The sequence below is a fragment of the Haliotis rufescens genome, unplaced genomic scaffold (genome assembly GCF_023055435.1).
Source record: "Haliotis rufescens isolate VD_foot unplaced genomic scaffold, xgHalRufe1.0.p SCAF_14, whole genome shotgun sequence".
NCBI lineage: Eukaryota > Metazoa > Mollusca > Gastropoda > Lepetellida > Haliotidae > Haliotis > Haliotis rufescens.
Window position 1 is genome coordinate 6149652 of NW_025963824.1, and position 25889 is coordinate 6175540.

General features: G+C 46.1%; 1 protein-coding gene and 1 long non-coding RNA gene across 3 annotated transcripts in view; both read right to left on the reverse strand.

Moving 5' to 3' along the window:
* The window catches only part of LOC124112903 (WD repeat-containing protein 49-like), a 143845-nt gene that overhangs the window by 87339 nt on the left and 30617 nt on the right, over positions 1–25889 (reverse strand). For both annotated transcript variants that reach the window (XM_048395691.1, XM_048395690.1), the window contains 8 exons: positions 24689–24753; positions 22876–23035; positions 21212–21390; positions 6860–7024; positions 5887–6002; positions 3990–4062; positions 2647–2829; positions 318–455 (listed from right to left, as the gene is read on the reverse strand). In XM_048395691.1, coding sequence (XP_048251648.1) covers positions 318–455; positions 2647–2829; positions 3990–4062; positions 5887–6002; positions 6860–7024; positions 21212–21390; positions 22876–23035; positions 24689–24753 — 1079 coding nt within the window. The remainder of the gene's footprint in view (positions 1–317; positions 456–2646; positions 2830–3989; positions 4063–5886; positions 6003–6859; positions 7025–21211; positions 21391–22875; positions 23036–24688; positions 24754–25889) is intronic.
* LOC124137348 lies at positions 8346–12529 on the reverse strand. Its single transcript, XR_007220698.1, has 3 exons — positions 11968–12529; positions 10049–10144; positions 8346–8950 (listed from the first exon to the last, which is right to left on the reverse strand). It is a non-coding gene; the product is annotated as an uncharacterized LOC124137348 (long non-coding RNA).

Below are 25889 nucleotides of genomic sequence, written 5' to 3' on the forward strand. Positions count from 1 at the left end.
CCTTGACTGACTCGAGACAGGGCGCAGGACTTGGGCAGACAAACAAACAAACAAACAAACAAAATACACAGCTGATTCAAGCTTACAGGGTAACGTTACCTGGTCGCTGCTGCCTTGACTGACTCGAGGCAGGGCGCGGGACTTGGGCAAACAAACAAACAAACAAACAAACACAAACAAACAAAACACACAGCTGATTCAAGCCTACAGGGTTATGTTACCTGGTCCCTGCTGCCTTGACTGACACGAGACAGGGCGCGGGACTTGGGCAAACAAATAAAACACACAGCTGATTCAAGCCTACAGGGTAACGTTACCTGGTCGCTGCTGCCTTGACTGACTCGAGAAAGGGCGCGGGACTTGGGCCGAGACTTGGGCCTGACCTCCATTGATGTGATGGAGCCGACGGTTGACTTGCTGTCGGAGTGTTCGGCAACCGGAGCCAGCTGACTGGGCTGAAGAACGGAGGTGGAAAGGGGCTTAACGTTGCATTCGAAACTATCTCACTTACATAGCGAGCATCTTCCCGAGGCAAGGGAGTTAGCTGACTTTAAAAGTCCAGTTTCCACCCTTGCCGAACTAGAACTAGGCTGGAATTCCTGGGCTCGATCGTTGCGCCACCAGTGGTCATTACCAGTTATGTCCCTTCTAAGCTTCTCCGAAGGACCAATCAGATTCAACCTCTCGTATCACTTGCGTTTGCTTTACACAAAATGGCGGCGCTCAGTCAGGACGATCTGATCGATAATCAAGATCTATATTGTGATAAAACGGGTCTTACATTGCGAAATGCATCAAATCACGTGAGCACCTTGATAAAAAACATAAAGAGATTTGGAAAATATCTGCTGACAACGAGTTGGCGGTGCACATGCTTTGCAAATCCTGCAATCGATCGAAATCTGCACGACAGTTTACGAACCGGATTTTGATTGCGGTGCGCGATTTTGATTGGACTATGCACAGACTCTTTGTCCAGACAAACTGTAACTCCATAATACCAGCCTAGTTTGGCAAGGGTGCAAACTGGACTTTTACAGTCAGTTAACTCCCTTGCCTCGGGAGGTGAGGTGAAATGGGGTTTTACGTTGCGTCCAAGATTATTGCACTTATATAGCGACGTGCATGCACGTCTATGTGTGTGTGTGTGTGTGTGTGTGTGTGTGTGGCTGCTTGTACTAGTCCGGACTGATGCCGAGTTATAGTACTAGCACACTGAGATACCATGTCGTAGTTTAAAATGAATACCCCACTCAGACACAGTATACTGACTCCGAGCCGACCAGTCCTTGTTTTAGCCCCTTAATGCCGAGCGCCAGACAGGGTAACAACAAGTACAATCTTTAAACGTCTTTTGGTATGACGCAGCTGGGGATCGAACCACGGACCTTCCGCTCTCCGGGCAGACGCTCTACCATTAGACCACGGAGGCGGTCTCCTTGCCTCGGGAAGATGCATAGCGAGGTGCATGCATGTGTGTGTGTGTGGCTCACCGTAGTAGTCCAGACTAATGTTGTGCTGACCCACTGAGATACAATGCAGCAGTTTTTCATGGATACCCCACTCAGTGTACTGACAATCAGCCAACCAGACCTTGTTATGTCCTGTTAATGTTAAGCGCCAGTCAGGGTAACAACAAGTACCATCTTTTCGTATTTCAATATGACACTACCTGGGAATCGAACCACAGACCTTGTGATCTTTCGGCAGAGGCTCCAAAGATGGTTCTACTCACGCATGGACAACGCTTTGATATACAGTATTTGACGTAATTAGAGCCCAGGGCGCTCTCAAAATTAGAAATAGGGGGCTCTTATTGAAATATTATTTTGGTGAAAAAAACAGAGTTGAAAGATAAATTTTGTGGTTTATGCTGACAGCCTGAAATGTTTATCTACGGCAGATATATTTTCCCAGAATTTAATTGCCCATAATTAATGGTGCATATAACACAGGAGTGTGTATTATACGCAAATTAATAAGTCTTGTGTACATTGATATTAGCAAATATCGCCGTGGGCGCTTATTAGAGCAGGGCCCTTATTACGTCATAAATGGTATGCACAATACTGTCACAGAGACAATACTCTCATATTCACAATATTCTCAAGGAGCAACGTTTACACACAACACTGACCTTAATGAGACCCCACAGTTATCGCTCTCACACTGACCTCAATGTGACCCCTCACACACCACTCCCTGCACACTGACCTCAATGTGACCCCTCACACACCACTCTCACACTGACCTCAATGTGACCCCTCACACACCACTCTCACACTTACCCCCTCACACACCACTCTCACAATGACCCCCTCACACACCACTCTCACAATGACCTCAATGTGACCCCTCACACACCACTCTCACACTGACCCCCTCACACACCACTCTCACACTGACCCCTTCACACACCACTCTCACACTGACCCCCTCACACACCACTCTCACACTGACCCCCTCACACACCACTCTCACACTGACCCCCTCACACACCACTCTCACACTGACCCCCTCACACACCACTCTCACACTGACCCCCTCACACACCACTCTCACACTGACCTCAATGTGACCCCTCACACACCGCTCTCACAATGACCTCAATGTGACCCCCTCACACACCGCTCCCTGCACACTGACCTCCTTGTCCTTCAGCATCATGGACTTCCCCCTGGTGAGGTTCTTCTTGCGCGCGCGCTGGTTGAGGTGCCGCGACGCCTGCTCCGAGTTGGTGTTCCAGACGACGACCTCCCCGTCATACGACCCGGTCGCCAGGACATTCGGGCTCTGGAAGGACCCGCACAGGATGTCCTCCACGTGCTCCTGCAGAGGTCAGAGGTCAGGGTAGTGAAACGCAACACAGAGGTCAGGGTCAAAGAGTTGAAGACACAGACTGCAGTCTTTACAACCACCAAAAAACCAAAAAGCCAAATCTAAAATCAGAACTGCATCAAAATCATAAACCAGTGATGGCATTGACAGATTTTTTTACATTCATTCACAAAGTCACGAATCTATTTTACACAACTTGTATACACTGAACGGGCAAACCTCGTTTTACTCATTTTTACAGATCCATTCATAGATTCAGTGATGGAACCAGTACTAAGTCGATTCATAATTGATTTATTGGTTTGTTCACTGATGAATTCAATCAGTATGTATTCATTCAGTACTTCATAGATCACTGATCTGATTCTCTGATCAACTCGTGTTATAGAAGCTGATTCAGTCAATGATCAACCACTCATCAGTTCATTTATCTACCACTCGACCCGTGAAGATCCGGGGTAGAATAGGTCTTCAGCAACCCAGGCTTGACGTAAGAGGTGACTAACGGGATCGGGTGGTCAGGCTCGCTGACTTGGCTGACGCATGTCATCGTATTCCAATTGCGTGGATCGATGGTCATGATGTCAATCACTGGATTGTCTGGTCCAGACTTGATTATTTACAGACCGCCGTCATAAAGTTGAAATATTGCTGTGTGCGGCGTTAAACAAAACAAACAAACACAATCTACACATGCATTTATCAAATCCAACATTCATTCATTTACTAACTGACTGATTGACTGATATATTGATTGATCTAATACTGTATTCGACGTAATAAGCGGCCCAGGGCGCTCTCAAAATTAGAAATAGGGGGCTCTTGTTAGAATATTATTTTGGTGGAAAAACAGAGTTGAAAGATAAATTTCGTGGTTTATGCTGACAGCCTGAATTGTTTATGTACGACAGATATATTTTCCAGAATTTCTTTGCCCATAATTAAGGGTGCATATAACACACGAGTGTGTATTATACGCAAATAAATAAGTCTTGTGTACATTGATCAATTTGAAGGGGTGCTAATTGGGGTTGTTCACTAGTCAATATGTTAGCAATTATCGCCGTGGGCGCTTATTATGTCAAAATACGGTAAGTGGGTGATCAAATCCGTCTTTGACCGATTCCTTGTCTGCTGCATCCCTCACTCACCTGACCTCCCTTCCAGTCGGACGGCTGCACGTGGTAGTCACGGAAGGCGCTGTTCCGGAACACAGTCACAAACCTTGAACAAGAAAACAAGTCGCTGTCAGACCGACCTTTCATCCGACCAATCAAAGCGTTGCTTACCAGATAATGAAAGTGACAGTTGGAATGTGTTTTCTAATCATGCAACCTCGAAAACGTCAATAGGGGGTATTCTGAACGACAGTTACTGCCTGTACGACTGATTCCTTCAAAATTATCATCTATCTCTCGCTTCCGTGGGATAAACGTTTGAACGGAGGAGGCGATGCACAGTACATGGGAAGCACTAGAATACAATCTCAACCATATATTAGACATTCTGGAATGTTTGTTTGTTCAGTTTTCAAAATTTTAATCGAGAACTGTGTCAACTTATTTTTCAAGCGTAGTCTGAAATGGCAGTCGCCAGGTTGAAACGAGTGACATAAAGCTCGAGAAAGCTGCTTTCTAATTGGCTGATGTCGACTTCTTGTTAGTCATTCAGTGGTCAGTCAAAGTTCGCGAAAGGTCGTTCTGACGTGACCCGTAATGAGATGTCCTCAGACCTTTGTTCAGCGGCAGCATAAACTTAGATCTTAATGAGATTGATTGATTTTCCTCCTGGAATGAACAGATCCGAGTGATTTCTCCATTACTAAATCTGCTATTTCAAATAATGAGTTTTTAAAGCAATAAACCTACATGACTAACATATTTCTGATAAATGAGCAAACGAGGTCACCTACCACACACTAGTCGGAAGTCAAAATATGAGCTCAATACATTGATGCTACTTGCACAATAAAACACTGGCTAACATTCTCACTAAGTTGGATATGTAGATGTGGGGAAGTGCAGGCCTGTGTCACCGCCTGTGTGACATGTGACGGCCCGTGTGACATGTGATGGCCTGTGTGACATGTGACTGCCTGTGTGACATGTGACGGCCTGTGTGACAGGTGACTGCCTGTGTGACATGTGACGGCCAGTGTGACATGTGACTGCCTGTGTGACATGTGACTGCCTGTGTGACATGTGACTGCCTTTTTGACATGTTACAGCCTGTGTGACATGTGACTGCCTGTGTGACATGTGACTGCCTTTTTGACATGTTACAGCCTGTGTGACATGTGACGGCCTGTGTGACATATGACGGCCTGTGTGACATGTGACTGCCTGTGTGACATGTGACGGCCTGTGTGACATGTGACTGCCTTTGTGACATGTGACTGCCTTTTTGACATGTGACAGCCTGTGTGACATGTGACGGCCTGTGTGACATGTGACGGCCTGTGTGACATGTGACGGCCTGTGTGACATGTGACGGCCTGTGTGACATGTGACTGCCTGTGTGACATGTGACGGCCTTTTTGACATGTGACAGCCCGTGTTACATGTGGCAGCCTGTGTGACATGTGACGGCCCGTGTGACATGTGACTGCCTTTTTGACATGTTACAGCCTGTGTGGCATGTGACTGCCTGTGTGACATGTGACTACCTGTGTGACATGTGACGGCCTGTGTGACATGTGACGGCCTGTGTGACATGTGACTGCCTGTGTGACATGTGACGGCCTGTGTGACATGTGATGGCCTGTTTGACATGTGACTGCCTGTGTGACATGTGACGGCCTGTGTGACATGTGACGGCCTGTGTGACATGTGACTGCCTGTGTGACATGTGACAGCCTCTGTGACACGTGACAGCCTGTGTGACATGTGACTGCCTGTGTGACATGTGACGGCCTGTGTGACATGTGACGGCCTGTGTGACATGTGACTGCCTGTGTGACATGTGACAGCCTCTGTGACACGTGACAGCCTGTGTGACATGTGACGGCCCGTGTGACATGTGACCAACTGTGTGACATGTAAGACTCACTTGGCCCAGCCCACCACCAGCACGGATCTCTTCAGGACCAGGATCTGGCCAACATCTGCAGGCTGCCCTCCAGAACACTCCAGGCTGTGGTAGCAGTGACCATTGAAGTCCCACACCTAGAGACAGAAGCGTCATCATCATCATCATCATCATCATCATCATCATCATCCCATCATCATCATCATCTAATCTCACACCTTTATACACATCATCACCATTGAAGTCAACACCTCAGAGCACATATCATCATCATCATCATCATCATCCTTGCCATCATCGTCGTCACCATTGCAATTATCATCAACATCATTTAACAATAACATATATCAGCCAAAGGTCCAAGCTTCCTGTGATCGTATGAAGTAAGTGAGTGGTGAGGTTTATACTCACATTGAGCAATATTCCAGCAATATCAGGGCACCAGAAAATGCCTCCCATATTGTACCAATGTCAGAAAGCGAACCCAGGTCTTCAATGTGATGAGCAAGAGCTTTAACCACTGGGCTACCCCACTGCCCCGAAGAGCAGAGCTTCAACCATGGGCTACCCCACTGCCCCGAAGAGCAGAGCTTTAATCACTGGGCTACCCCACTGCCCCAAAGAGCAGAGCTTTAACCACTGGGCTACCCCACTGCCCCGAAGAGCAGAGCTTCAACCATGGGCTACCCCACTGCCCCGAAGAGCAGAGCTTTAACCACTGGGCTACCCCACTGCCCCGAAGAGCAGAGCTTTAATCACTGGGCTACCCCACTGCCCCGAAGAGCAGAGCTTCAACCACTGGGCTACCCCACTGCCCTGAAGAGCAGAGCTTCAACCACTGGGCTACCCTACTGCCCCGAAGAGCAGAGCTTCAACCACTGGGCTATCCCACTGCCCTGAAGAGCAGAGCTTTAACCACTGGGCTACCCCACTGCCCTGAAGAGCAGAGCTTTAACCACTGGGCTACCCCACTGCCCCGAAGAGCAGAGCCTACCTTGACGGTGCCGTCCGTGCTGCCCGTGTACAGGCGGGTTTCACTCGGGTCCTGAGTGATGCAGGTCACCTCCGAGTTGCCATGGGAACTGTTGAACTGCTTGACCTTCTGACCCGTGTCAATCAGCCAGACGATGATGCTCCCCGCCTGACACACACTGACGACCTGGAACAATGGACAGCTTAGTTCTACAGTCTGGTGGGTGAGGTGAGGTGAGGTGAGGTGAGGTGAGGTGAGGTGAGGTGAGGTGAGTGTGGTGTTCTGCTGAGGTGAGGTGAGGTGAGTGAGTGAGTATGGTTTTACGCTGCTTTTAGCAATATTCCAGCAATATCACGGCAGGAGACACCAGAAATGGGCTTCACACATTGTACCCATGTCGGGAATCGAACCCGGGTCTTCGGCTCGACGAGCGAGCGCTTTAACCACTAGGCTACCCGACCGCCCCCATGCTGAGGTGAGGTGAGGTGAGGTGAGGTGAGGTGAGGTGAGGTGAGGTGAGGTGAGGTGAGGTGAGGTGAGGTGAGGTATAATGTCACATTCAAGATAATTGCACATATATAGCAATGTGTATGTGTGTGTGTGTGTGTGTGTGTGCGTGCATGCGTGTGTGCATGCATATGGTGTCTGCTTGTACTGGACTTATGCAGATTACATGGTGCTAACCCAGGTAGCATGCCATCATCGGCCCTGCATCGGCCCAACGTCGGCTACACCATCGGCCCAACGTTGGCAAACTGCATCGGGCCGATGAAGTTTTGCTCATCGGATCGACGTCGGCCCAACGCCGGCAAACGTCATCGGCCCTGCATCGGCACTGCACCGGCCCAGCATCGGCCCAGCGTCGGCAAACATCGTCGGGCCGATGAAGTTTTGCTCATCGGATCGACATCGGCCCAACGCCGGCAAACATCACCGGCCCTGCATCAGCAATGCACTGGCCCAGCATTGGCCCAGCGTCGGCAAACAATGTCGGGCCGATGAAGTTTTGCTCATTGGATCGACATCGGCCCAACGTCGTAAATAGTTATCTGGCCAGCCTCCGGCAACTGTTATGGAATCAGCATCGGATGGACATCGGCCCAACGTCGACAATAATTATCAGCGCAGCATCTGCCATTGTCTTAAATAGGCTGATGTCATCAGAAGTCATAACTGACAACATCTCATCTTAATATTTCATGTAAATGATGCCACAATAGAACTTTTCCAAGTGTAGTGTTAGGGTACATAAAACTAAACATTTCTAAAAGCTGCAGCTAGCCATGATGTTAAAGTAACAAAGATAAAAGGTAAAACTAAAAAATACTGAATTTTTAAAAAGATAATAATTTTTTATCATAGTTAATACTTTGAAAACCAAATGTAAGTAATATAAATACTTCTAGCTGTACAATACAATCGAAATGCTTACACTAGTTACAGTACTATTTTTTATGTACCCTAATACATGTGTAGTTAATACTTATAAAAAACACAAACAGCAAAATAGAATAATAAACTTTATTACTAATTAATTATTATTTACAAGAAAACAGTGTTACTACCTGCAACAAGGCGGATGTGAAACATATATTCTCAAAACCTGTTTTAAAACAGTCTAAACATATACCCCTCATATTGGCCTGCAAAATTTCATTTATGTGGCTTCAAATTCGTTTGCAAGACAAAGCCCCCCCCCCCCCCTATTTCATCAAGTTAAAATAGCATGAAGCAAAGGCCATAACTCCATACAAAATAAGTTCTTATAACCATCTTCTGGAGTTTGTACCTTAGGTAAGCACGGAAAGTTTCATTTATTAACTTCAGTAGTGTCCAAGAGAATCTGGCAGAATATGTACCAAGTTCAAAAACAAGGGTCATAACCCTGTGAAAAATATGTTGTCAACACCAACATTTTGGATTTCTTTGTTCCGCTGCAATTCAGCACTTTTGTTTGCAGATTCTCTATCTACATCTCTGTTTTTCAGTACGCGTTTTCCTTATGCCATTTCTAAGCCTTGCTCCTGGAACTCGAAGCCATTCTTTTACACAGGTCACCATGTACTTGTCAGTGGCTTGTAAGAGCCCAGCTGCAGGCTTCCTCCTCAGCTTCTGTTTACAAATGATAGCAAAAAATGTCAGTGTGCATATTATAAGTCATTGCATGCACTCTCACTATTACAAGAAATGGACTTCACAAGTGTGTTAACATAATGGAATAATAGAATAAGTAATACCCTGTTCACATGCACCACCTTACATATGTGTGTATATTTTATTTTAAGTCTTGACACCTGTTAATAAATACAGGGTTCACTCAAGGAATTTTCTGCCATGGGCCCTTTATGTGACAATTTCATATATTCCCTAGGTACACCCGCACTTGCCCATACAGCACAATGTTAAAATGCCCCATTGTATTTGAAAATGTGGGCCTTTTTCCAAATTTAGGGGCTAAAAGCAGAAGGCCCCACCCTAGAATTATCGGAATCCCAGTAAGTAAATTGATGAGTTAATAATATGTGTAAATAAGTAAATTGAATTGTGTGTAATTATATACGCAAATAACATAACAACTCCCAATATTGTATGGTAGGTCCCTAATCTGTTTCTTATGTCAATTAAAAAAGATTTTATAACTGACATATCACCCTATTAATTTAGCCCAATAAAAATCCCCAATAACCACATAACACCCCTCCTCCAATCTTGCTGGAGAACAGTTTTAGGTGTGCAATCTCTCTTGTATGTCCATCAAAAGTAAGTCAGCATGAAATTTCATTAGGAAGATTACCATAGTAAGTGTCAGGGGCCCTTAATAGGGCAAACATGATATTAAATATATGCTTATAAATATTTCAAGCAGAAACATGTATCAGTTGGTTTGGTTTGTTGTTTAACGCCTCACTCAGCAATATTCCAGCTATATGACGGCGGTCTGTAAATGATCGAGTCTGGACAAGACAATCAAGTGATTAACATCATGAGCATCAATCCATGCAATTGGGATCGATGACATGCATCAACCAAGTCAGAGAGCCTCACCTCCAGATCCCATTAGTCGCCTCATACGACAAGCATTGTTGCCTTTTACGGCAAACATGGGTTGCTGAAGATATCTTCTACCCCGGATCTTCTATATGAATCAAAATTGGAGTAAATTTCCCATACTTGATAGTTGATACATCTAAAGAAATTTAATTCACTCACCAGTTCTCTCTCAGTTGCTCGATTTTGGAAAAGCTGCTAAGAGTTCATTCAGCTCATCCATGTTTACCAATAGGAAATGGCTAAACATCTGATTTTCTTAAATAGAAATATAAGAATATTATATGTCAAGTTTGTGTAGCAGCAGTGAGCACTTAGCTATTATGGTGATGATGTCAAGAGGTTGAGGGGAATATTGCTCAAAACATAAAAGTAACATTTAAATAAAGCTTTGGCCATACACAGATATCAGGTCCTTTCCTTAAGTCATACATCTTATCTCATATATTTGCACTTGTACATACAGGCCTTATCTGGAGCCATGTAGCAGAAATAATTTCCCAGGGAAAGTAGTTTCACGTTAATAGCCATAGCCACATCCATTGAAAAGCAGTGAGAAAATCCCCATATTGACATAATATTGAACAGATCCTGTGAAGTCTGGTTACCACAAAACAGATTTCATTTATTATATGATGCCAAAATATATGTAGATTACATCATGGTAAACCAAAACTGCAAATAAACGTTTATCATTAACAGATCAGATAAGGTATATACATATTACAAACACTTGTATGCAAAAAATAGCAGGAAAGTATTGGGGACAAGTAATTTTAATTTTTAATTTAATTTAATTTATTTTTTTTAGTCAGAATAAATCAAATTTGAAACAAGGCTGTGGGTGTTTTTCTACAATGGATAATGTCCTGAAAAATCTGTACTGAAGTATCTTCATCAAAGTTTTACCATAAATTTGAATTTTGATTAAATAAATGACATTCTAAATTGTCTTGGATTATATATTTAGCATCATACCTTTGAAATAGTACATTTAAAAAAAATTAATTCAGTATTTCATCAAAAATGTACATCATAAATTACTTAACTAGATAAGACTACCATACCCCCCCCCCCCCCCCCCCCCAAAAAAAAAAACCCAACAAAACAAAACAAAACAAAAAAACAACAACACACACACACACACACACCCTAAAAATCCATTCTGAAATAGCCATATCTCAAAACCTCAATCGATCGATACAGATACCATACATCGGTATAAGATTTCTGATCGATTATAGGCATATGTCTATGTAAGGTATCCAGCAGATCTTGATAAAATTGCCCACACCTGTAATGCGCAGTGATCCGTTTACTAAAAGAGCTGTCCTTTCATTTCGCCCATTATCCAGAAAAAGTTCAAAATTCGCAAGTAACTATGACATTAAAAAACATATTTTTATTTTTTTTATTTCAACCTTTTGGTGATCGAAAACCAAACTCGGCAGTGAAGCTCCGTTCATCGATCAGTAGGAAACATTAGCTGGATCGCATGACATGCACACGCAAGCCTCGTTATGAATTTCATGTTCACTGCTTTTTGCGCTGACAGCAATCACAAAATTGACTTGTAAATTCGAGTTTGTAATTAATTTCCTAACCTCATCCATCCCCACACTTAACAAATACGCCTGTGACAATGACAAATAAAGCAATGTTCATTCAAAAATACTAATGTAAGTAAAAGTTTGGCTATTTATTTGCTTGCCGCTGTAATACTCTCTCGCCCCGAGATTGCGACTCGTTGGTTGAACATCGCTGAATCTACATGGAAATAAAACATATCTTGTCATGTTTTGTATTTGCCCTTGTCCCCGCGTTTTGCTAGAAATATGTATATGGTGTTTAAAAAATATAAATAGAGAATTTAGTGAGGATGCAGTGTCACGACATATTCTACGGATTTTGACACTGACGTAGAATTGACAGGAGTGTGTTTCTCGAACCTCCAAAACACATAGGCCTAGATTTCTCTACTCATGTTGACACTTATGAATGTACACTGTTTCTCGTTTCAATTGTAAGGTTTGAAAATGAAATAAACACCTCGTAAATACAGTAATGAAGTAAACACTTACCGCAAAATAGATTTTCCCTCAGCCCTCCGCGCATCATCCTTTCGTCGTCTGCTTGAAAAGACGCGCGTGAGTAACAGCGCCCTCTATAACAAGAGTAGCTTCCCTTGGAAACATGTTGTGAAAACGTTGGACCAACGTAACATAACCGCTCGCGATATTCCAAACTTTTGCCAATATCATGTAATTTGCTGAATGAATTGTAAGATGTGACGAATCCCGTCTGTATCTTCTCTGTCTGTTGTATATGTGCAGCCAAAATGGTCAGTGAATGTGCTTGATCTATTTAATTTTAAAATTAAAAATAAAGTTAATATTTTGAGTTCGAATAGAATTATTGTATTATTCGTAAATATACTTGATCTATTATTTGTCACATTGTAATCGACAAATGTGGTTTTTTTCTTTTATGTTATCATAACAAGATCAAATCATATATCAGGTTCAATGTCAGTGCCAATCACCAGCATTGGCCTGACAGCGGACCGCTGCAGTTTGCCGATGCCGATATTGCCGGCGGTTGCCGATGCAAAGCCAACGTCGGCCCGACGTAGGTGTGCTAGCTGGGAACCTACTAGGATACCATGCCGCAGTTTAACATGAATACCCCACTCAGACACAGTATACTGACTCCGAGCCGACTAGTCCTTGTTTTAGCCCCTTAATGCTGTGCACCAGACAGGGTAACAGCAAGTACCACCTTTTAACGTCTTTTGGTATGGCATGGCCGGGGATCGAACCCCGGACCTTTTCGCTCTCTGGACGGACGCTATTGGGATACGATGACACATATCAACCAAGTCAGTGAGCCTCACCACCTAATCCCGTTAGTCGCCTCTTATGACAAGCAGAGTCGGCTTTTACTTCAGGCATGGGTTGCTGAAAACCTTTTCTACCCCAGATCTTCACAGTTCCTCTTGCTAGGAGAACACACTCACCTGGTTGTCCGTGTTATTGTACAGGGCAGCTACGATGGGCTTCTCATGTGACATGTTGTCTTTCATGCTAGGAGAACACACTCACCTGGTTGTACGTGTTATTGTACAGGGTAGCTACGATGGGCTTCTCGTGTGACATGATGCGGTCTCTCATGCTAGGGGACACACTCACCTGGTTGTATGTGTTATTGTACAGGGTAGCTACGATGGGCTTCTCGTGGGACATGATGTGGTCTCTCATGCTAGGAGAACACACTCACCTGGTTGTACGTGTTATTGTACAGGGCAGTTACGATGGGCTTCTCGTGGGACATGCGGTCTCTCATGCTAGGAGAACACACTCACCTGGTTGTACGTGTTATTGTACAGGGCAGTTACGATGGGCTTCTCGTGGGACATGTGGTCTCTCATGCTAGGAGAACACACTCACCTGGTTGTACGTGTTATTGTACAGGGCAGTTACGATGGGCTTCTCGTGGGACATGATGCAGTCTCTCATGCTAGGAGAACACACTCACCTGGTTGTACGTGTTATTGTACAGGGCAGTTACGATGGGCTTCTCGTGGGACATGTGGTCTCTCATGCTCGGAGAACACACTCACCTGGTTGTACGTGTTATTGTACAGGGCAGTTACGATGGGCTTCTCGTGGGACATGTGGTCTCTCATGCTCGGAGAACACACTCACCTGGTTGTACGTGTTATTGTACAGGGCAGCTACGATGGGCTTCTCATGTGACATGTGGTCTCTCATGCTAGGAGAACACACTCACCTGGTTGTACGTGTTATTGTACAGGGCAGTTACGATGGGCTTCTCGTGGGACATGATGTGGTCTCTCATGCTAGGAGAACACACTCACCTGGTTGTACGTGTTATTGTACAGGGCAGTTACGATGGGCTTCTCGTGGGACATGTGGTCTCTCATGCTAGGAGAACACACTCACGTGTACGTGTTATTGTACAGGGCAGCTACGATGGGCTTCTCGTGGGACATGTGGTCTCTCATGCTAGGAGAACACACTCACCTGGTTGTACGTGTTATTGTACAGGGCAGTTACGATGGGCTTCTCGTGGGACATGTGGTCTCTCATGCTCGGAGAACACACTCACCTGGTTGTACGTGTTATTGTACAGGGCAGCTACAATGGGCTTCTCGTGGGACATGTGGTCTCTCATGCTCGGAGAACACACTCACTTGGTTGTACGTGTTATTGTACAGGGCAGTTACGATGGGCTTCTCGTGTGACATGTGGTCTCTCATGCTAGGAGAACACACTCACCTGGTTGTACGTGTTATTGTACAGGGCAGCTACGATGGGCTTCTCGTGGGACATGTGGTCTCTCATGCCAGGAGAACACACTCACCTGGTTGTACGTGTTATTGTACAGGGCAGCTACGATGGGCTTCTCGTGGGACATGTGGTCTCTCTTGCTAGGAGAACACACTCACCTGGTTGTACGTGTTATTGTACAGGGCAGCTACGATGGGATTCTCGTGGGACATGATGTGGTCTCTCATGCTAGGAGAACACACTCACCTGGTTGTACATGTTATTGTACAGGGTAGCTACGATGGGATTCTCGTGGGACATGATGTGGTCTCTCATGCTAGGAGAACACACTCACCTGGTTGTACATGTTATTGTACAGAGCAGCTACGATGGGATTCTCGTGGGACATGATGTGGTCTCTCATGCTAGGAGAACACACTCACCTGGTTGTACGTGTTATTGTACAGGGCAGCTACGATGGGCTTCTCGTGGGACATGATGTGGTCTCTCATGCTCGGAGAACACACTCACCTGGTTGTACATGTTATTGTACAGAGCAGCTACGATGGGCTTCTCGTGGGACATGTGGTCTCTCATGCTAGGAGAACACACTCACCTGGTTGTACGTGTTATTGTACAGGGCAGCTACGATGGGCTTCTCGTGGGACATGTGGTCTCTTATGCCAGGAGAACACACTCACCTGGTTGTACGTGTTATTGTACAGGGCAGTTACGATGGGCTTCTCGTGGGACATGTGGTCTCTCATGCTAGGAGAACACACTCACCTGGTTGTACGTGTTATTGTACAGGGCAGTTACGATGGGCTTCTCGTGTGACATGTGGTCTCTCATGCTAGGAGAACACACTCACCTGGTTGTACGTGTTATTGTACAGGGCAGCTACGATGGGCTTCTCGTGGGACATGTGGTCTCTCATGCTAGGAGAACACACTCACCTGGTTGTACATGTTATTGTACAGGGCAGCTACGATGGACTTCTCGTGGGACGTGGTCTCTCATGCTAGGAGAACACACTCACCTGGTTGTACGTGTTATTGTACAGGGCAGTTACGATGGGCTTCTCGTGGGACATGTGGTCTCTCATGCCAGGAGAACACACTCACCTGGTTGTACGTGTTATTGTACAGGGCAGTTACGATGGGCTTCTCGTGGGACATGATGCGGTCTCTCATGCTAGGAGAACACACTCACCTGGTTGTACGTGTTATTGTACAGGGCAGCTACGATGGGATTCTCCTGTGACATGTGGTCTCTCATGCTAGGAGAACACACTCACCTGGTTGTACGTGTTATTGTACAGGGCAGCTACGATGGGCTTCTCGTGGGACATGTGGTCTCTCATGCTAGGAGAACACACTCACCTGGTTGTACATGTTATTGTACAGGGCAGCTACGATGGACTTCTCGTGGGACGTGGTCTCTCATGCTAGGAGAACACACTCACCTGGTTGTACGTGTTATTGTACAGGGCAGTTACGATGGGCTTCTCGTGGGACATGTGGTCTCTCATGCTAGGAGAACACACTCACCTGGTTGTACGTGTTATTGTACAGGGCAGCTACGATGGGCTTCTCGTGGGACATGTGGTCTCTCATGCCAGGAGAACACACTCACCTGGTTGTACGTGTTATTGTACAGGGCAGTTACGATGGGCTTCTCGTGGGACATGATGCGGTCTCTCATGCTAGGGGACACACTCACCTGGTTGTATGTGTTATTGTACAGGGTAGCTACGATGGGCTTCTCGTGTGACATGATGCGGTCTCTCATGCTAGGGGACACACTCACCTGGTTGTATGTGTTATTGTACAGGGTAGCTACGATGGGCTTCTCGTGGGACATGATGTGGTCTCTCATGCTAGGAGAACACACTCACCTGGTTGTACGTGTTATTGTACAGGGCAGTTACGATGGGCTTCTCGTGGGACATGCGGTCTCTCATGCTAGGAGAACACACTCACCTGGTTGTACGTGTTATTGTACAGGGCAGTTACGATGGGCTTCTCGTGGGACATGTGGTCTCTCATGCTAGGAGAACACACTCACCTGGTTGTACGTGTTATTGTACAGGGCAGTTACGATGGGCTTCTCGTGGGACATGATGCAGTCTCTCATGCTAGGAGAACACACTCACCTGGTTGTACGTGTTATTGTACAGGGCAGTTACGATGGGCTTCTCGTGGGACATGTGGTCTCTCATGCTCGGAGAACACACTCACCTGGTTGTACGTGTTATTGTACAGGGCAGTTACGATGGGCTTCTCGTGGGACATGTGGTCTCTCATGCTCGGAGAACACACTCACCTGGTTGTACGTGTTATTGTACAGGGCAGCTACGATGGGCTTCTCATGTGACATGTGGTCTCTCATGCTAGGAGAACACACTCACCTGGTTGTACGTGTTATTGTACAGGGCAGTTACGATGGGCTTCTCGTGGGACATGATGTGGTCTCTCATGCTAGGAGAACACACTCACCTGGTTGTACGTGTTATTGTACAGGGCAGTTACGATGGGCTTCTCGTGGGACATGTGGTCTCTCATGCTAGGAGAACACACTCACGTGTACGTGTTATTGTACAGGGCAGCTACGATGGGCTTCTCGTGGGACATGTGGTCTCTCATGCTAGGAGAACACACTCACCTGGTTGTACGTGTTATTGTACAGGGCAGCTACGATGGGCTTCTCGTGGGACATGTGGTCTCTCATGCTAGGAGAACACACTCACCTGGTTGTACGTGTTATTGTACAGGGCAGTTACGATGGGCTTCTCGTGGGACATGTGGTCTCTCATGCTCGGAGAACACACTCACCTGGTTGTACGTGTTATTGTACAGGGCAGCTACAATGGGCTTCTCGTGGGACATGTGGTCTCTCATGCTCGGAGAACACACTCACTTGGTTGTACGTGTTATTGTACAGGGCAGCTACGATGGGATTCTCCTGTGACATGTGGTCTCTCTTGCTAGGAGAACACACTCACCTGGTTGTACGTGTTATTGTACAGGGCAGCTACGATGTGCTTCTCGTGGGACATGATGCGGTCTCTCATGCTAGGAGAACACACTCACCTGGTTGTACGTGTTATTGTACAGGGCAGCTACGATGGGCTTCTCGTGGGACATGATGTGGTCTCTCATGCTAGGAGAACACACTCACCTGGTTGTACATGTTATTGTACAGAGCAGCTACGATGGGCTTCTCGTGGGACATGTGGTCTCTCATGCTAGGAGAACACACTCACCTGGTTGTACGTGTTATTGTACAGGGCAGCTACGATGGGCTTCTCGTGGGACATGTGGTCTCTTATGCCAGGAGAACACACTCACCTGGTTGTACGTGTTATTGTACAGGGCAGTTACGATGGGCTTCTCGTGGGACATGTGGTCTCTCATGCTAGGAGAACACACTCACCTGGTTGTACATGTTATTGTACAGGGCAGCTACGATGGGCTTCTCGTGTGACATGTGGTCTCTTATGCCAGGAGAACACACTCACCTGGTTGTACGTGTTATTGTACAGGGCAGTTACGATGGGCTTCTCGTGGGACATGTGGTCTCTCATGCTAGGAGAACACACTCACCTGGTTGTACGTGTTATTGTACAGGGCAGTTACGATGGGCTTCTCGTGTGACATGTGGTCTCTCATGCTAGGAGAACACACTCACCTGGTTGTACGTGTTATTGTACAGGGCAGCTACGATGGGCTTCTCGTGGGACATGATGCGGTCTCTCATGCTAGGAGAACACACTCACCTGGTTGTACGTGTTATTGTACAGGGCAGTTACGATGGGCTTCTCGTGGGACATGTGGTCTCTCATGCCAGGAGAACACACTCACCTGGTTGTACGTGTTATTGTACAGGGCAGATACGATGGGCTTCTCGTGTGACATGATGCGGTCTCTCATGCTCGGAGAACACACTCACCTGGTTGTACGTGTTATTGTACAGGGCAGCTACGATGGGCTTCTCGTGGGACGTGGTCTCTCATGCCAGGAGAACACACTCACCTGGTTGTACGTGTTATTGTACAGGGCAGCTACGATGGGCTTCTCGTGGGACATGTGGTCTCTCATGCTCGGAGAACACACTCACCTGGTTGTACGTGTTATTGTACAGGGCAGCTACGATGGGATTCTCATGTGACATGTGGTCTTTCATGCTAGGAGAACACACTCACCTGGTTGTACGTGTTATTGTACAGGGCAGCTACCATGGGCTTCTCGTGGGACATGTGGTCTCTCATGCTAGGAGAACACACTCACCTGGTTGTACGTGTTATTGTACAGGGCAGCTACGATGGGATTCTCATGTGACATGTGGTCTTTCATGCTAGGAGAACACACTCACCTGGTTGTACGTGTTATTGTACAGGGCAGCTACCATGGGCTTCTCGTGGGACATGTGGTCTCTCATGCTCGGAGAACACACTCACCTGGTTGTACGTGTTATTGTACAGGGCAGTTACGATGGGCTTCTCATGTGACATGTGGTCTCTCTTGCTAGGAGAACACACTCACCTGGTTGTACGTGTTATTGTACAGGGCAGCTACGATGGACTTCTCGTGGGACATGTGGTCTCTCATGCTAAGAGAACACACTCACCTGGTTGTACGTGTTATTGTACAGGGCAGCTACGATGGACTTCTTGTGGGACATGTGGTCTCTCATGCTAGGAGAACACACTCACCTGGTTGTACGTGTTATTGTACAGGGCAGTTACGATGGGCTTCTCGTGTGACATGCGGTCTCTCATGCTAGGAGAACACACTCACCTGGTTGTACGTGTTATTGTACAGAGCAGCTACGATGGGCTTCTCGTGGGACATGTGGTCTCTCATGCTCGGAGAACACACTCACCTGGTTGTACGTGTTATTGTACAGGGTAGCTACGATGGGCTTCTCGTGGGACATGTGGTCTCTCATGCTAGGAGAACACACTCACCTGGTTGTACGTGTTATTGTACAGGGCAGTTACAATGGGCTTCTCGTGGGACATGATGTGGTCTCTCATGCTAGGAGAACACACTCACCTGGTTGTACGTGTTATTGTACAGGGCAGCTACGATGGGCTTCTTGTGGGACATGTGGTCTCTCATGCTAGGGGAACACTCACCTGGTTGTACGTGTTATTGTACAGGGCAGTTACGATGGGCTTCTCGTGGGACATGTGGTCTCTCATGCTAGGAGAACACACTCACCTGCCTGTACGTGTTATTGTACAGGGCAGTTACGATGGGCTTCTCGTGGGACATGATGTGGTCTCTCATGCTAGGAGAACACACTCACCTGGTTGTACGTGTTATTGTACAGGGCAGCTACGATGGGCTTCTCGTGGGACATGTGGTCTCTCATGCTAGGAGAACACACTCACCTGGTTGTACGTGTTATTGTACAGGACAGCTCTACGATGGGCTTCTCGTGGGACATGTGGTCTCTCATGCTCGGAGAACACACTCACCTGGTTGTACGTGTTATTGTACAGGACAGCTACGATGGGCTTCTCGTGGGACATGTGGTCTCTCATGCTAGGAGAACACACTCACTTGGTTGTACGTGTTATTGTACAGGGGAGCTACGATGGGCTTCTCGTGGGACATGATGCGGTCTCTCATGCTAGGAGAACACACTCACCTGGTTGTACGTGTTATTGTACAGGGCAGCTACGATAGGCTTCTCGTGGGACATGATGCGGTCTCTCATGCTAGGAGAACACACTCACCTGGTTGTACGTGTTATTGTACAGGGCAGCTACGATGGGCTTCTCGTGGGACATGTGGTCTCTCATGCCAGGAGAACACACTCACCTGGTTGTACGTGTTATTGTACAGGGCAGCTACGATAGGCTTCTCGTGGGACATGTGGTCTCTCATGCCAGGAGAACACACTCACCTGGTTGTACGTGTTATTGTACAGGGCAGTTACGATGGGCTTCTCGTGGGACATGATGCAGTCTCTCATGCTAGGAGAACACACTCACCTGGTTGTACGTGTTATTGTACAGGGCAGTTACGATGGGCTTCTCGTGGGACGTGTGGTCTTTCATGCTAGGAGAACACACTCACCTGGTTGTACGTGTTATTGTACAGGGCAGCTACGATGGGCTTCTCGTGGGACGTGTGGTCTCTCATGCTCGGAGAACACACTCACCTGGTTGTACGTGTTATTGTACAGGGTAGCTACGATGGGCTTCTCGTGGGACATGATGCGGTCTCTCATGCCAGGAGAACACACTCACCTGGTTGTACGTGTTATTGTACAGGGCAGTTACGATGGGCTTCTCGTGGGACATGATGCGCTCTCTCATGCTAGGAGAACACACTCACCTGGTTGTACGTGTTATTGTACAGGGCAGTTACGATGGGCTTCTCGTGGGACATGATGCGGTCTCTCATGCTAGGAGAACACACTCACCTGGTTGTACGTGTTATTGTACAGGGCAGTTACGATGGGCTTCTCGTGGGACATGATGCGGTCTCTCATGCTAGGAGAACACACTCACCTGGTTGTACATGTTATTGTACAGGGCAGCTACGATGGGCTTCTCGTGGGACATGTGGTCTCTGTTGCTAGGGGAACACACTCACCTGGTTGTACGTGTTATTGTACAGGGCAGTTACGATGGGCTTCTCGTGGGACATGTGGTCTCTCATGCTAGGAGGACACACTCACCTGGTTGTACGTGTTATTGTACAGGGCAGCTACGATGGGCTTCTCGTGGGACATGATGCAGTCTCTCATGCTAGGAGAACACACTCACCTGGTTGTACGTGTTATTGTACAGGGCAGTTACGATGGGCTTCTCGTGGGACATGTGGTCTCTCATGCTAGGAGAACACACTCACCTGGTTGTACGTGTTATTGTACAGGGCAGTTACGATGGGCTTCTCGTGGGACATGTGGTCTCTCATGCTAGGAGAACACACTCACCTGGTTGTACGTGTTATTGTACAGGGCAGTTACGATGGGCTTCTCGTGGGACGTGGTCTCTCATGCTAGGGGACACACTCACCTGGTTGTACGTGTTATTGTACAGGGCAGCTACGATGGGCTTCTCGTGGGACATGATGCGGTCTCGGATCTCGACTTTCATGTCCATGGCAGTCAGCTGGTAGTTGAAAGTGATGAACAGGCGGCTTCGGTCGTTCCCATTGCGGTCCTTGCCCTCGTCAAAGAACAGAGTACTCTGCACTGGAAGCAGAACCATGAAAGGGTAGAATCTAAATGATTCTCAGAAATCTAAAAAATTTTCTTTGATTCCATAGGTTTGGTTTGATGTTTAATGCCGCACTCAGCAATATTCCAGCTATATGATGGCAGTCTGTAAATAATCGAGTCTGGCCCAGACAATCCAGTGATTGATATTATGAGCATCGATCCACGCAATTGGGATCAATGACATGCATCATCAAGTCAGCGAGTCTGACCACCCGATCCCGTTAGTCGCCTCTTACGACAAGCATAGTCGCCTTTTACGGCAAGCATGGGTTGCTGAAGTCCTATTCTACCCTGGAATCTTCATCGGTCTTATCTACATTAAGAAGAGATGTTTCCAATGTATACCACTTAATGACAAAACTAACAATCATTCAGGTGTTGCCACGGTGTCTTTATTCTTATCACGATATGCTGCACGTGATTTCCAAACCCCCGCACGCTTATCCTGTACGAGACAAATGGTGCATCTCGAGTCAAGGATCTATGATGTCACACGTGATACTTCAAGAGCGTCAGTTCACAAAACATACCAGTATGTTCGTTTGTGCATCAAACCAATCTTATGTATCTTGAACATGAGAAGTCTTCATATATTAACCAACAAGTACAGTAGTTGCGTTTCTTTTGTCGGTGAGTATGCACTTACTCAGCATTCAGTCAAAGTTGGTATGAGATTATTAAACAGTCATACATAACTGGATATTACATTTAAAGACAATCGGTGGATGAATAAAAAATATGTCTATTCGTGCGTGCGTGATTCCCATGCACCCTTTCGAGTTGAGTTGATTGGTTCAACTGTGTCATATGGCCCTGTGACACAGGGGTAGCATTATACAGATGGCTGTTACAATGAATGCTCGTTCCACACGTGACGAACAGGTCTGGTTGTTGATGAAATATAGTGATAGCTAAATAGACAGATTTTTTATTCATGCACCGATTGTCTTTAAATGTAATATCCAGTAATGTATGACTGTTTAATAATCTCATACCAACTTTGACTGGAGTAGGTCCGATAGATTTTCAGATATTGTAGTAAACGTCGGTACCTTAAATTACCTTCCAGACTATAATTTAAAGCACATTACTGTCCAGATTTACAGTACCGTATTTGACGTAATAAGCGCCCAGGGCGCTCTCAAAATTAGAAATATGGGGCTCTTATTAGAATATTATTTTGGTGAAAAAAAACAGAGTTGAAAGATAAATTTCGTTGTTTATGCTGACAGCCTGAAATGTTAATATGTGACAGACATATTTTTCCAGAATTTAATTGCCCATATTTAATAATTAAATAAGTCTTGTGTACATTGATCAATCGGAAGGGGTGCTGATTGGGATTGTTCACTAGCCAATATATTAGCAAATATCGCCGTGGGCGCTTATTAGAGTGGGGCGCTTATTACGTCGAATACGGTATTTCGTTCTGGCTTGTTCTGTTCGTCTGTCTCTCACCTTCAGGCCCCTTGGGGAACATGCCGGCCAGGCGCTGGATGCACACCTGCAGCTGCACGTCCCACACTCGCAGCACCTTGTCCTTGGAGAAGCTGATGAGCTGGCCCCTGCTGGTGATGAACTGCACCTGCACCACGCTCGCCATGTGACCCCGGAGCACCTGCACAGGGGAGGACGCAGTCAGTGAGTGAGTGAGTGAGTGAGTGGGTGAGTGAGTGGGTGGGTGGGTGTGTGAGTGGGTGGGTGAGTGAGTGAGTGAGTGAGTGAGTGGGTGGGTGGGTGAGTGAGTGAGTGAGTGAGTGAGTGGGTGAGTGAGTGAGTGAGTGGGTGGGTGAGTGGGTGGGTGGGTGGGTGAGTGAGTGAGTGAGTGGGTGGGTGGGTGGGTGGGTGGGTGGGTGGGTGGGTGGGTGGGTGGGTGGGTGGGTGGGTGAGTGAGTGAGTGAGTGAGTGTGTGGGTGGGTGGGTGGGTGGGTGGGAGGGTGGGTGGGTGGGTGGGTGCGTGGGTGGGTGGGTGGGTGGGTGGGTGAGTGGGTGGGTGGGTGGGTGGGTGGGTGGGTGGGTGAGTGAGTGAGTGAGTGAGTGAGTGGGTGGGTGGGTGGGTGGGTGAGTGACTGAGTGAGTGAGTGAGTGAGTGAGTGGGTGGGTGGGTGGGTGGGTGGGTGGGTGGGTGGGTGAGTGAGTGAGTGAGTGAGTGAGTGAGTGAGTGAGTGAGTATGGTTTTACGCCGCTTTTAGCAATATTCCAGCAATATCACGGCAGGGGACACCAGAGTGAGTATGGTTTTACGCTGCTTTTAGCAATATTCCAGCAATATCACGGCAGGGGACACCAGAGTGAGTATGGTTTTACGCCGCTTTTAGCAATATTCCAGCAATATCACGGCGGGGGACACCAGAAATGGGCTTCACACATTGTACCCATGTCGGGAATCGAAACCCAGGTCTTCGGTGTGACGAGCAAACACTTTAACAGCTAGGCTACATTACTGCCCTGGGGGTACCAGAAAAGGGCTTCATATTGTACCAATGTGGGAATTGAACCCGGGTCTTCGGCATGAGGAGTGAACACTTAAACCACTAGACTACCCGACCAACCCTGGAGGAGGCAGTGAGTGAGTGAGTGAGTATGGTTTTACGCCGCTTTCAGCAATATTCCAGCAATATCACGGCAGTGGACACCAGAAATGGGCTTCACAAATTGTTCCAATGCGGGAATCGAATCAGAGCTTTTGCCAGATGAGCAACGCTTTAACCATTGGGCTACCCGACCACCCCTGGAGGAGTCAGTGAGTTGGGTTTGATCAAGTGAGTGGTCAGCTGAGCTCATACCGAGAGGTTGCCATTAGTAGAGTTTATACTTAATATCGCTAGCGCAGTTCAGAGCAGGATATCATGATTTAAAGATCTATAAAGGTATATTTGAAAAGTCTAACAATATCTGTACATCTTGTAACCTTAACGTTGTAGAAAATGAGTATCATTTTATGCTTGTGTGTAAACTCTATCGTCAATTAAGAAACAAGTATATTCCAAAGAAGTTTATAACTTACCCAAATATTAATTTGTTTTGCATACTCATGTCAACTTCAAATATTACTTTATTACAAAATACTGCATTGTACATGCATCATGCTTTGTTAGTTAGAAGAAACACCCCTACCTTGTAAATACGTTGAACTATGGGCCTGTGGCCTTTCAGTTTGCAATGAATAAACAATTTGAATAGAGTTTATAGGGACATCTAATGGAGTTTAAATAATTTTCAACAAAACTCCTGCTATATTAACTATTTGGTTAAACACTTGAGCACTTACGCCACTTGGCTTGGACACGACGTAGGGGTTCCACAGACACACGTGGTTGTTGACACCCGCCGTAGCTGGAACACATAGTGAAGAAACAACGTGATGAAACAACGTGATGTAACAACATGATGTAACAACGTGATGAAACAACGTGATGAAACAACGTGATGAAACAACATGATGTAACAACGTGATGAAACAACGTGATGAAACAACGTGATGAAACAACGTGAGGAAACGTGAAGAAACAACGTGATGAAATAACGTGATGAAACAACGTGATGTAACAACGTGATAAAACAACGTGATGTAACAACGTGATAAAACAACATGATGAAACAACGTGATGAAACAACGTGATGAAATAACGTGATGAAACAACATGATAAAACAACGTGACGAAACAACGTGATGAAACAACGTGAAGAAACAACGTGATAAAACAATGTGATGTAACAACGTGATAAAACAACATGATGAAACAACGTGATGAAACAACGTGATGAAATAACGTGATGAAACAACGTGATGTAACAACGTGATAAAACGTGATGTAACAACGTGATAAAACAACATGATGAAACAACGTGATGAAACAACGTGATGAAATAACGTGATGAAACAACATGATAAAACAACGTTACGAAACAACGTGATGAAACAACGTGAAGAAACAACGTGATAAAACAATGTGATGTAACAACGTGATAAAACAACATGATGAAACAACGTGATGAAACAACGTGATGAAATAACGTGATGAAACAACGTGATGTAACAACGTGATGAAACAACGTGATGTAACAACGTGATGAAACAACGTGATGAAACAACGTGATGTAACAACGTGATGAAACAACGTGATGAAACAACGTGATGAAACACATTGAAGTCATTACTCATATGAAATACTTTCATGAAAGTCATTCCATGGTTAAAGCATACATTCAATAGTTTTGTCTTCATCATGTGTGTTTTTATGCAATTATTGTTTCAGGATGTACCTTACAATAAAGACACATTTCATCTCCAAAAATAAAAGGACCATTTATCAGAAATATTAAGAGTACTCTGCCTACTCATAAACTCACAAATAACAAGGGATTTGATGGTGTTTGTTTGTTTGTTTGTTGTTTAACTTGGAGTCTACAAGTTTTCCAGCTTTAAAACATCGGTCTATAAATAATGAAGCCTGGTCCAGACAATCCAG